Genomic DNA, 14469 nt, shown 5'->3' with positions numbered 1-14469 from the left:
GTGGGATAAGTTATACACCATACACATATATACAGTTGGATAGAGATAGTAGACTCTTTGTAGTTGAATAAAATTGTTATAAAGTACATTTTGAATAGGCATTGGTTGTAAGATTTGGCTTTATCAAATCAAATTTTTGGCTTATCTACACTAGCCTACACCTATATATATATATATATATATATATAGCAATAATGAAAAGTTTTACACATACCAGTTCTTATCACACATACGATTGATAGAGAGAGAGAGATTGAAATCAGAAAGTTTCTTGCGTCAATGATCATATTCAATCAATAATCTTTAACTATTGCATTCAAATGCTATTTTTTATATATTTCAATAACGAGGTAAAATATTTTATATGCAAGTGTTTTGTTTCCTTATACTTTTATATTCAATTAACTATGCATGGATTATCAGTAAACATTCGTTTTTTTAAGAGATATGAAATTCTACGGGATTATAAGAGGACCTAAGATGGGTGTGTTGCTTGGTCACCGATATACTCCATAAGATCAAAGTAGTATGAAGTATAATTTTTATTGTTATATATTTGTATATGGAAACTGCACGTATCTTACTGGGTATTTTTAAATACTCACTCTTATATTAAATCTTATAGGTCATTGCGGGTTGATTGAATTTGTGGAAGAGTGGTGATGCGGGCTACCAAGAGGATCCTAGGAACAGAGAATAAATTTTTCATTAAACTTTTTTGCCTTCATAATTATTTATTAATTTATTTTAAGACATGTTTATTGTTATTTTCTAGATACAATCGCTATCTGTATTTTAAATTTATGAATGCTGCAGTTATTATTTATTAAAAAAATTTATTTTAATCTTTTCGCATGTAAAGTAAACAAAAAAAATGAGTATTTGGTAACGCTCCGGGTTATGAAAATTTGGGGTGTTACATTCTTAAAGATTGTTGAATCTTGAAGTATATTAATTTTTCATTTCTCTCTTTGTGAATAGGTAAGTAGAGCAAATGAAGTTCTGCTGGTTTAGTCTTAGATCCACTTTGGTATGGCCTCAACTTGCTGCAAAGATGGAGATTGTGAAGTAATTGTGTTGCTGAAATTGTAAGCCCAAATTAATGATGGCCCAAAATTTTGTTATTCTGAATTGATGACCGGCTCAATTGCTGATCCAATTTGAATGTTCCAAAATCTGGCTTAAACATGTTTCATAAAGAAGCTTTACTTACTAATGGGAGCTTATTCTGGATGGCTGACACCTGGACAGTTTGGTACGGAAGAAGGGTTTGCCTTTGTTTTATATAAAATAGATGTGTTGTTTCATTAGGGTTTAATTTTGAACGCTAATAGCTTTTCTCTCATCCTTCGTCCTCATTTTTTTCTCTACAATTGTTCATCATCTTCATAATTCTCCGTAATTTCTGCGTGAATTAGATGTCCCATGAATTAATGGCAGTATGCTTCTCTTTTTCAGTGGTTTTGTAATCCTTTGATAAGGTTGAGAGAGTTTTTTAAGAGATAGAGAAGTGAAGTATTTGTGTTCTTCTATAATCAAAACTTTTTGCCTTGCGTTTGACACTGCACGTCTGTACTAGTGAATTTGAGCATAATACTAACAAATGTTCAACGGGAGATTAAACGTTACAAGCGCTCACTGTACTTCTGGTGCTTATACCTGAAAATCTCTTATGTTCTTTCTTTCTTGTTGAGTATTTTGTTTTCTTGGTGCCGGTTGAGTCTTAATTCGAGACAAACAAAATGTACAAATACCTATGGAGTTATTTATGAGAGATTTATCACTACAAAAATCAAAGGATGTGAATGTAAAATTACAATTCTAGATTCTAATCAGTTTTCCGAAAAGAATTTATTCTTGAGATTCGGACCTAAACAATGTGTAAAATTCTCTAGGCACATTGTTAGCCCTTACCTTAACATCACCATTGGTATAGCAAAATTCCTCTCTCTCAATAAAATTTCAGAGCACCACAAAATTGATTGAGAAAGCACATAAGAGGATGGGAGACATCACAAATCAATCAATTCTTGTTCACGAAATATTTCTTTCAATTAAAATCACCGCAGGTGCACAGTTCGTTAACAAGTAATAAAGTGAATTTTTAGAGTTTGAGTATCGTCCGACAGAGATTGAGTAGTTTAATTTTACCCATCGTAGCCTTAACCAAAACGAAATTACTTAATGTGAATGCTTACCTAAATAAATTCTAATTTTAGAGATAAAATACTAATTTGGAATGCAAACCCTAATTTATGCAATTTTTACGATTGGAATGAGATTAATATGCAAGACACAATTTTTAACAACCTAGAATGTAAAACAACTGTTGAGAATGCAAATTTGCAATATTCAATGTAAATTAAGTGTACTAGGATCATAACTTCCCATGCAACGATCATCTTAAACCCTAATTTTATAATGTGACAACACGATTGAGTTGTTGACGAATCAATGCTCCTAAATCTATCAAATACTTTCTCTCGAGATGTATTGAACCTATTTTTACATACCACCGGCCTATATATCTCTATGACAAATGCATATGTAAAAATGCATGTGGTTTTGTTAGCACTTATAGATTCACATTGGGCATGGCGGTATATTTCTATCCCCTATCGGATCCTACGATGATTTATATATTGTTGAACCCATTTTACTTCTCTCGAATACAAGAACAAGTCACCCAAACTCACACAATTACGATCCTTAATTACGGAAAACAAAAATTGCATATAAATCATTCAATCAATCAAAACGTATTTTAATGTCAAATTGTAAAACTAGAAATCTAAAGATCTCATCACATGGTACATCGATCTCCTAGTACATCTAAATCTAGCCTAACATGGAAAAAATATCAAAATACATCATAAATTGAAGAAAAAGTATCACCGGGTTATGAATTCTTGATAAATTTTCTTGATCTTCGTGTAATCCTATGTTAATTCCGCTTAAAATCCACTCCAAGATGTGGTTTCTTGTCTCCCAATGTGTTCTCCCCCGAAATATGACGGCTCTAGGATTTTATATCGCATCCCTATTGAGTTCCAAAAGAATTATAACGCAAAACGGAAACTGCAAAATCGCGTAAGAAATTTACACCATGCGGCCGCATGGTTGAATCTATTTCTTGGCTTTAAGTCTCGGATGGGGATTGTGCAGCTGCATGGTTATAACACCATGCGGTCGCATGGCATTGAAACCTTCGTTTTGTGCCGTTTTAGTCATCGACTCAATCTTCTTGTTCCTTGACTTCTTTTTTTCGACTCTTTTGTTCCATAATCTCATATTGACCTCCAATTGGTACTTGGCACTATCAATTTTTCGATTGCTCCTTTGGCTCATCTTTTAGATATTTGCACTTTGGTCCCGGAACTATCACTTTGATTCGTTTTGGTCATTTTTGCTTCTTTTCTCGTGAATTCCATCAAATCCATTAGAAAACCCTACAATTCAAGAATTAAGCGAATTTAGGTCACATTTTGTTCGTATTTTGGTCATGTTTGTGAGTTATATAAGTGTATGAAAACGCACTTATCAATTCTACTTATGAAGTCCTATTTCATAGGAACTCTCACAACTTGACACATGACTTGTAGTCGAAAGTACAAGAACATTTTCCATTAACGACATGCCAATCTTCATATACAAATAGAAAGAATTTACATCAACAGTAAAGACCTATGTCAAACAAATTAAATTTACACAATTGATCAACCTATTCCCTCAGTGCTACATGATATAGTTCCAAATATTACATATGAATCACGATTTTAGACGTTGCTTCAAAGTTGAGGAGCACAACAACAATAAATGAAACATAGCAAACAAAGGTTAATACGTGCAAAATTTCCAGTAGCTAATTAATTGAAAAGCATGAAGTTCATAACAGTCATTCAAGACCAAACACATGCTTTAATGTTAAAAATTTGGAACTAAATATCAAAATTTCAAAAGTAGGGTTCAATAATATCCTAACATTTATGCAATTAGCCCAATATCAAATTAATCACAAGAACATAGAATAATTTATTCAACATCTCCCGGAATTGAATAATTGAAAAAAGATGGAAAATAGTCTTCGATCTAAAATATCTTCAATGGCTTCTTGATTTCTTCTCCTTTGATTATTCTTCTTCTTCAATCCTAGAAAGCTATGTATGAGAATAGGTTTGGATGTATTTTGTAACAAGCTTCTGCAAAGATTTGAATAGCTATATGGGTATGTTAAAGAAAGCTTTCTTCTTTAGTTCTTTTCTAACAAGAAATATGAATTTTTTATTCTAAAGAGCCTCCTTGGCTTGAATAATTTGTATATAATGAATTCCCACAAGCCTCCTTTAGTTGTTGGACAAATTTATTTATTTATAGAGTCAATATTTAGGTTAAAGTCCATGCTTCAATGGGTTTGCATAAAGTGGTTAAATAGAATATGATAAGAAATCGTCAGGCCGAATATATATACATGTGCGATCACAAATGCATTCTACCAACGGTTACAAAGACATGAAAATATGATCTTCTGCTACCAAACAACCCCTTGCATCGTAAGGAGTGATTTTGTCCAAACTACATTTTTGTGTCTTTTTGAAAAGGGGTGGGCAAAAAAAAAAGAAAAAAGAAAAAAGAAAAAAGAAAAGAAACAATAGAGTTGCTGCCTTTTATGTAATAGAAGGATTGGAGTCTAGTGTTATTCACATGTTTCATGAGATTCACAACTTTTAAACCAAACATTTCATCAATTTTTATTTTTATTTTTTTAAAAATCTACTGCAAGTTTGATTTTACTCCCTATCAAATAGGACCCATCTGTTAAATTTTATCGACCAATTTTATTGATGGGTGAGAATTTATCCTTAGTTAACTACATAACATTTTCCCTCCCAAACTTTTATTATTAAAGAAGATTTCTAAAATTTCCATTTTATTTAGAAATTGTAAAAAAATTCATATCATTGATATACTTGTAAGGGCTATACCACTTTAACAGATGATGGATGGAGTGACATAATATTAGTTACCAAGATGTATTTGGATGAAAATCTTACTGTGTTTTAAATAGTCCAATAATGAAGTGCGATGTGATATTAAGTCAACCATTATGTTAATGATTATGTCACTATAGCATGATTCTGCTTGTAATATATTTAAAATCCAGATAGATTCTGGGCCATCTGGTTAAAGACGGCCTAGACGAACATCTGGAGAGGATGGAGCTGGACCGTCCATTAACAAACGGACTAGACTTTTTTTTAATCCTTTTTGACACCATTATTATTCCGTTATGTTTAATCTAACTTTTGTTTAAAATTTTGACTTGTAATACAAATAAGGAATCAGCATTTGTCTCAATTTATTACTTTGGTGAATTTCAAATGAATTAAAATAATCGATGGGCATGAAATGAACTAGTGATGAACATGGTGTTTTTGAAATTTTGGTAAGATCAGTTACATCACATGCAGATAGGTATTTTGAAACACAAATCCTCCCCAACATTGATTCATCTCAATACAATTTGGAATTGGTTACCTGTAAATGTTACTTTTGAATTACAAATAAATTTGCTAATTAAACTCAACAAAATTACATGTCTCCTATTTGCGTTACTTTGTGAGGAAGAATATCACCAAGAGTGAACACGAAAATTCCGATGGAGACGATCATAATGTGAATGATTTTTTTGGATACAGTGGATAATAAATCAATTGTTACACACTGTGATCTCATTGTTATGCAAAAAATCTAGAGTAGTTCAAGTCAATGAGGAGAAATTTTATTTACAAATCAGGATCTGATTGATTATTTAGTCCTATGAAACTCAAAGACTAGGCCGAGTTTGCAGTCTTCTAATTGTTTGCGTGTGGCTTTCAATGATAAAGATTTACATATCGAGCAACTATTTTGACATGAAGAGAGATTTGTAGGAAGTTGTGTACATAGTGAAACGCAACTTTGAGCTTGATGTAAAGAAATCAAACAAGTCTATCTATACAATGATTTGTGTAGAAGATAGTTGTGGTTAGTATTAGTGAGAGATGAAGATAGACACGAATGAGTACTTTGTAGCTTGTAATTATGTATAGGAATGTACATGTCAAGTGGGTATTTGTTAAAATGATCACGGACAAGCCTGGTCATTGTTCATTGGTTGATAGATAATGTACAAGTTTTAAGATCCACGAATGATATACTGACCTACAAACAACATTAAAGACATCCGTCGAGAATAAAGGTAGTTATAAGCTATGAGAAGACCTGGAAGGCTAAAACTGGATGTTGGAGGATTTAATAGGTTTAAACAAGAGTTATACTAAATTGGCTAGGTATTGCCATAATATGGAGAGAACTAATGATGACTCGACATTCTTTATTGAGACAAATATCAAAAATCGCTTCAATTATTTTTTTTATGGCTCTTGGACAATATATTTAAAATTTTCGTAATTTGATACAACCCCTAATTCTCTCGATGTTATAAATTTGAAAATTAGATATGAAGGCAAGTTGATTATTACTACATGTCAAGATGCTAACTTCCAAATTTACCTTATTGTATTCGATATTGTTAATGAGGAGAATGATCTAGTAATGCATTGATTTTTCACAAAGCTATAGGAGGAAATTGGGGACATCAAGAACTTTGCCTTTGTAACTGACTAGGAGAAACGCTATAATAAGTGGTGTTACTGAAATTTTCTTTAAGGTACACCATGATTATTGCATATACTATATATAATGCAACCTAAAGATTAAGTATTGAACAGTGGTATCATTGCATTATTTAGGAGAGCTAAAGAGGCTTGTAGATTCAAAGAGTTTAATAAGTTTATGGTCTTAATAGACAATAAATCACATGATGCATGAGAGTATTTAACAGTGAAGCTGGGGATTGACCATTGGGCACGGTCACATTTTTCAGGATGTCGATACAATATGATGACATCAAACAATGCAGAGTCATTTAATATATTACTAAAAAAGGATTAAAAGTTATCAATTCTCACAATAATTGAGCACAATTATAACAAGCTTCAGTAATAATTTCATAATAGACATGCGAAATCACAGAGTTGCAAGTGTGTTAACCCTGACTTAGAAATAAACTCTTCAAGACTTTAGAAATAGCGATAAAGGTATGTGTGGAATCACTGGATTAGTTTCGCTTCTTTGGAATCACTGGATTAGTTTCGCTTCTTTGTAAGATGTGGACGCAATATTAGATACATTGTGAACTTAAATGATAATACCTGCACGTGTCGATAATTTCAGTTAGAGAGTTTTTCATGTGCGCATGTAGTCATAGTGGCTATGTATATAGACTTTTTACCACACACTTTATGCATTCTTTGTTATACCATTGTTTTTAGAGAGCAATGTATCCTGAAACTTACTTCATCTAGCGGAATGGAAAGTTCTCATCCACATTCTCCTACTTAATATTTTGTTGCCATCTAATGTCGGACCACATACTCTAAACATAGACATACTTCAAGAATACCATCTACTGAAGGGTTTTCCTGATTGCGTAAGTGTGGCAAATGTGGCGGCGCAACAAGGCACTCGCTAGTTTTGTACAAGTTAAATTCCTCTACATAACAATTCAACGAATATGTAGTTTATATTTGAATTATATGTACTTTTTGTATTTGTATTACTTTGTTTGTTTCGTTAGTAATTTTGTCATTAAACATAATTATAATTACTTATACAATTAAATATATTTACCCTTCAAAAAAAGGGTCTCGAACTTCTGGGTGCTTATTAACAGACGGCCTAGAAGTCTGGGCCATCTTCTTCTTTTTTTTTTTTTTTCAAAAGCCCATAATTCGAGCGCCATCTAGGATTTTTTCCGGTCAATCATTTATCTTCAAATTGCATCCATATAATCTTTGATCATCGTTTTATGATCCGAATAAACTAGTAGAAAGTTGTAATTAGGTCCCCAATTTTGCTTCTTTCTTTTCACCAGTTGAGTCCATAGAATCTTAGATCATCTTTTTAACTTCTTTCCTTTTCATCAATTTTTTTGTGCATTTCTGTAACTCTAGCAATTAAATATACAGTTAAATATATTCACAATTAAATATACAATTATATTAAAACACGAGTCTCAATTAAATAAATAATATTTATATTTTTTTTAGAATAATATAAAATGTTTACGGATTGTAATTGTATTCATACAAATTGAATGTTAACTTAATCCTCTAGTTATCCATGTAAGTTCTGTTGATCAACTATTCATTATGTTCGATGCTCAAGAATTTTATGTATTTGATTGTGAACATTCCACAATCACCCTTATACGTAAATAATAGTATATTAGTTCAACAATATATAACCAAAAACTAACTTACGATACTCTTTGTTTTGATGTCGTCTTCTTCCTTCCTCACAACAACTAGTCTATCAAGTACTGCAATGATTGTTGCTCTAGTCATCATGGGAACGATGATCGCCGTCAACGCCAATATATGCTGTGATTGGCCTTGTATGAGACAACCATGATTGGAGTTGTATACGTACATCATCGAATCAATAAATATGATCTCAACTACAAAGCAGTATGTGTTCACAATCACTGGAACATACAGATAATTACAATCCGTCCATATCCTTCCCAATCTCGACTCAACCCCTATCAGATACTTGAAAATGTACTGAGGACACGTACCCGTTTGGCTCACATTGGAGCGTGGTATGCTGAATGTCAATGACATTCTTTAATCTGCAGCTCAAGATAACTTGATCAAGAATGTCAAATGATTTCGGGTGTCTTTCAGCTCAATCAAGTAGAAATTTCATAGCCAAATCAAAATATTACAACAGAAAAAAGGAGAGAACAAAATAAATTAAAATCACGACCAATTATGTGAACAACATAAAAAACAACAAAAAAACACTTACATCATCGACGAGCCACTTTTCATCACATCCTTAAACCATTTTCTAGTATCCGATATCATAGTCTCCCCTATCTCGTAGCTAATTCTAAAAAAAAAAAAAAAAAAAAAAAAAAAATTTAGAAAGCACATAGATGGTAAAATCTCAAAATACTTACCCAGGTCCGAGACTATTGAATTAGATTTTAAACGCATTATTCTTCGCTGAGTCGAACATCATCCTCTTCGCCTCGATCGCGAAGGGAGAAAAAAGGTACCGTCCTGTTTCGTCACATCAATAGCACTCTTTTTACCCCTCCGTCTAGTATCTAGATCATACTCCATCTTGCAATAATTTCAAATGTTATAATCTTTTACAATTGATTATAGAATAAAACATAATATCTAAAAATTCAACCAACCAAATTGTACACTAACGCAAAAAATAAATTCATTTCATCGTGTGTGTGTGTGTATTAAAAATAAAATTAAAGGAAGAAAGATTATATATAAAGAACAAAAATGAAACTTAGAGAAAAGGAAATTAAAAAAAAATTAAAAAAAAGATTCAAAATTCAACAAAAAGGGAAATTAAAGTAAATTAAAAATAAATCAAAAAATAAAATTAAAGGGAAAAGGGGAAACTATAAAAATGAACAAAAATTAAATTAAAGAAAAAATAAAAAGGATTTAAAATTTAAAAAAAAATGAGAATAAAGCTTTTTTTTATTCCCATTTTTTTCAAAATATATTTTTTCCTCTCTTCTTTTTAACAACACATTCTTCTATAAAATAATATTACATACAAACTTAAAACTTTTTTTCTTATTTTTAACCACACAGTCTCCATCAAATCATTATTTCAAAATGTATTTTTTTGCAAAAGAATGGTCATCAAACTGGCTCTAAAGTAAAAAAATAGCAAAAATAAAATTAAAATGAAAGAAAGAAATCTATGTCTATGCACTTATCAATCCCTACACTAAAGAAAAGAGGACAACTGATTCCTTATTCATTCTTTAAACTCCATTTCACACTTGTTCCAAACTGATTTCAACAGTTCACTACTTTTCACTTTTGTTTTTAATTTTACTCTTTCGCTACTCTCTCGCCACAATAATATATATTATATGTGTAAAATATTTGAAGACATACGCAAAAGCATTCATTCGACATTCATTTATCATCATTCCTCTAGCTTTTGCTTTCTCTCTCTCTCATTGTTGGGTTTTGACCCAAATTTGATTAGTTTTTTGGGGAAAATATTGTTTCTCTTATTCCACGCACTTTTATTAGAAAAAATTATTTACTTTATTCTGCCCGTTTTTATTTAAAAAATAATTTTTCCTTTATTCCACTTAATTTTTTATCTTGTTTTCATCTTTGTAGTATTTCCCGGGTTAGGAATGCACTGCTATATATACTAGAATCTTTTTTCAAGTTTTGTATTCTGAAACATAGAATAATTATGTAGTCATATTTATTATATTTGTTTTTTCCATATTAGTTAATTGAATAAAATACTTTGTTTCTTTACTAATTAATTCTTTACATTTCATCTTGTTGTTCGTTTGCGATCATATATTTCATATCGTATTGTATACATTACCTTGATCAGTTTTATTTTCGAGCAAGTGGTATCAGAGCTATTGGTTGTGATTTGTTCCAATTTTTTTTTTATTGATAATAGCCATGAAGTATGAAATTTTGCTTTTAGATTTCGTCGTGGCAAGTGAAGATACAAGTTGTACTCGCGCAGATGAATTTAGATGATGCGTTTTTGGAATTTGACAAAATGTCCACTACTTGGACGACTGAAAGGAATATATATTTTCCATAAACCCACGTACCTTTTTACATGTCTAGGAGGCTGAGATTCATATGAGATTTTATTTTTCAGAAACATCCAGTACCTTTCACATAAGAGGTTTATAAAGACATGCTTCCTTGATGAAGATTTTCCTTATGATATTGTCCTTACATATACAAGATGAAGAGTATTCCTTGAGAACAAAAATAGAACTTTATTTTTATTGTAAATCTATATTACTGCATTAGCACACATTAGCTTCTTTACGAATACCACTCTCTATGCTTTTAATTTTCAAACATTGTGCACTTATCTTTGACATTCTATTCAAGTTAACTACAAACAAGCCTATCCCATTGTAGTAATAGCACACACTAAAATGAAAATATTGCCTACGAGAATCCGACACTGTAACGCCCCGAACTTTTTTACTATCTTTCATATGGGCCTAAACTTATTATGGGTAACTTAGCAAATGAAATAATTCATGTTTAGATTTGTCGTCACACAAAAAAGTCCAAAGGTTAAAAGATAAGCTCAACCCACTTATTCGCATAAAAGATTTACCTTGCTTATGAGTTTTTAAAATTCATCGTAAGTTATTTGAGTCGAATATTTTAAGTATTTTAGAAATTGATGAAATATATCAAATATTATACTCATTTTGAAGCTCATATTGGGCTCAAGAAAAAAGTAATTTTAAGTTAGTCATGTCCAAGTTATTCTAATAAAATGAAATGTGTTAACCTTTAATATTTTATTAAGATAAATAATAATAAAAACAAAGAAAAAAGAGAAGAACTTTCACGTAGGAATTTGAAAAGATATTTAACATAATTACCAAAATAATTAACCTAATTAAGTCATAAGTAACCTAATTGATTTTGAATTATGTCACCAACCTTTTGACTTCTTTGAAGGTTAAATGCAAGTAATTATATATAGGTTGTAAGGTGAGAGTGTTTTGTGTTAAAAATTTCATAACTTCATTTTTATTTTAACACACACTCACTATTCACTTTCACATTATCATTTCAAACCTTTTTTTCAGAATTTTGGGTGTCAATTGAGGTAAGAATACATTGTGTAAAGTGATAAATTCTTATTCCGTGATGTTTGTATAATTTTTGGTATAAAATGCCATGACGGCTTCAGGTCGAACTCTATGTTAAATCCTTCGGGATGGACTGCTAGGTCAAAAATGTTAAATCATAGGGAATGGATCGTTTGGTCAAAGATGTTAAATCCTACGGGATATGGGAATTCTTAAGAAATTCCTTGAGCTCTAAATTAAGAAATGTCGGTATGTTATGTCAGTTTTATATTTATATCATTTGAATAAAAATGTGTACATATTTTTATCGAGTGTTTTCAAAATAATCACTCTTACTAAAATTTCATATTAGAACGGGTCGTGGGACGCGTGGAAGATTGACCGAATGATGTTTATGGGGTTGTCAAATAAATTTTCTAGAAAAGATAATTGTCAAACTCATATTTGAAGAACATCTTTGTATTGAATTTTGTACACATTGTTTAATAGCTATTTTTATGCATTTCAACACTTAATGAAAGTGATATTTCCACTTAAATTAGACAAAGAAGATGTTGATAACACCTGGAGCCTATTTTTATAAAAGAATAAATTATTGAAGATGAAAAAGATCTCGGGGCGTTACAGACACATTCAAAATACTAACATTTCCTTGAAAACACTCAAGTCCAAGCATTGTACGAGCCAATGCTTGTGTGTGTAGAATATTTTTATTTATTATTTTTATATTATCCCTACTATATTAAGAGACAATCCTCCATTTACTATTCATTCATGAAGCTTTTTTTATTCCCATCCATCCTTCACCATTCATTCATGAAGCTTTACAACAAAAATGATAATATGGTCTTTTCACTATCCACAATTGTTGACTCTCCCTTTCATTATTTCTATTATCATCATCATCATCATCATCATCATCATCATCTCTATCTTCTTTCTTTTTTTCCTCCTTTCATTTCACACTTAACTAGTTTGAATAGAGTCTTTCATTCCAAGTGTTAAGGAATGCAACTAGATGAGCACTGTAGCTGTTTGTTTGTAGGAACTCAATTTGGATTCATCTTGTTTCCTTTTCCACGTGTGAAGTCATGTATCTAGATGTGCACTGTAGCTGCTCGATCATGGTAAGTGGGCAGATGATATTTGTCTCAAAGTTTGACTTGTGTGGGATAATGTCATGTAAATATTTTTAATTCCCATTTTACCCTTAACATCATCATTCATGGAAAATCATGTGAAGTTATTAAGTGAAGGCTATTTTAGGAAAATTATTGTTAAAGTAATGGTTTAATGGTCATGTAATAAATGTGGTCTGTTAAACAATTGTCCTTTGATTACTTTATTGTACGACGGATGTTTTAGAGCAGTTTTTTATTTGCCTTGTGCATTCGTAGATCAAAAAATCTCTTGTCAAAATTCTTATCATCTTCTCGTGTAGATGTAGATTTCTTTCTAATTCTTCAATTCTTCAATTTGTTCTTTTTGTGAAATGGAAATGCCTCAAAAGGTAGTACTCAAATTCAACGCTCGTAATCTAAAGATCATATGTTTCAGATCTCTTTCATCTATGATGACCTTGTTTCTTTTACCAAAAACAAAAAAAAAACATTTTTTTAATTTGTACATTTTGGAGGATTTCATCTTCAACTTCTTTGGAATTAACACCAGTGTATGCAGCTTGTGAGGCCTCAGTTAGGAGAGACTTGTGGGTGGGTCTTCACCACATTTCGCTCTCCATAGATGATTCTTGGCTAGTTGAGGGAGACTTTAATATCATTGCACATGAGGTTGAGCACACTGGTCATAGTAGGCGATATAGTGGCTCTAGTGACTTCTCTAATATGATGATGGACTGTGGTTTAGAGGATGCTGGTTTTACTGGGTCTAAATTCACTTGGACAAATGGTAGAGTTAGTAAAAGATTGGATAGAGTCTTAAGAAACTCAATAGCTGTAGATTTTTGCAAACAGCTTACTGTAGCGCATCTCCATTGTACCTCATCTGATCATTCACCGCTACTTTTACATTGGATTTCTGATGAAGATTTAGCACCTAGACCTTTTCGGTTCCTAAATGTATGGACTAAGCATCATGGTTTCTTAGACTTCGTATCTCAGAAGTGGTCACTCCCTACTCACTTGACATGGACGACTGCTCTTTAGGAAAAGTTCTTCAAGCTGAAACAGGGGCTTCGGTGATGGAATCAACGAGTATTCGGTGATGTATTTCAGTGGGTGAGGACGTTGAGATGAGGGTCGATTAGGCAGAGATTGAATTTGATAGGGACCCTACACCGAAGCATTGTGATTTACTTCATCATGCACAGGCTGATTTAAACCGGACTTTAGATATTGATGAGGGTTTTTGGAAACAGAGGGCCAGATCGCGATGGGTGTGTGAGGGGGACCACAACACCTGATATTTTCATGCGATGGTACAGGGACGACGAATTAGATCTCGAATTAGAACTATCACGACTCATCAGGAGAAGATCTTTCTACTCCAACAGACATACAAAACTCAGAGATTCAATTTTTCCAAGATTTATTATCTGCTCATTCATAGTCGTTGAAGTCCATCTGTCCTAACATCATACCTAGGATACTAACCGAAGCAAATAATATGACACTGAACCGTCTCCCTTTAATTGATAAGGTACGGGAGACGATTTTTAGCATTGATGCTGATAGTATTGCGGCCCAGATGGATTTTCA

The 14469-nt window shown here is 31.8% G+C and overlaps 1 protein-coding gene across 1 annotated transcript; it reads left to right on the top strand.

The window, feature by feature from the left end:
* The first annotated feature begins 11916 nt into the window (after positions 1-11916).
* On the top strand, positions 11917-13917 carry LOC111373968. The gene is made up of 2 exons (XM_022996569.1): positions 11917-12001; positions 13424-13917. Exons 1-2 carry the CDS (start codon positions 11917-11919, stop codon positions 13915-13917), a joined length of 579 nt encoding a protein of 192 aa, XP_022852337.1.
* Positions 13918-14469: the final 552 nt, after the last annotated feature.

The sequence above is a fragment of the Olea europaea genome, unplaced genomic scaffold (genome assembly GCF_002742605.1).
Source record: "Olea europaea var. sylvestris unplaced genomic scaffold, O_europaea_v1 scaffold1187, whole genome shotgun sequence".
NCBI lineage: Eukaryota > Viridiplantae > Streptophyta > Magnoliopsida > Lamiales > Oleaceae > Olea > Olea europaea.
Note: the sequence above shows the minus strand (reverse complement) of the source record. Positions and strands in the feature narration are given on the sequence as shown.

Bases quoted from the DNA above. Each gene is read 5' to 3' on its own strand.
- LOC111373968 (XM_022996569.1), top strand. From the start codon at position 11,917: ATGGATCGTTTGGTCAAAGATGTTAAATCCTACGGGATATGGGAATTC. The intron at 12,002-13,423 runs GTATGTTATGTC...AATTAACACCAG, and splicing joins CTCTAAATTAAGAAATGTCG to TGTATGCAGCTTGTGAGGCC.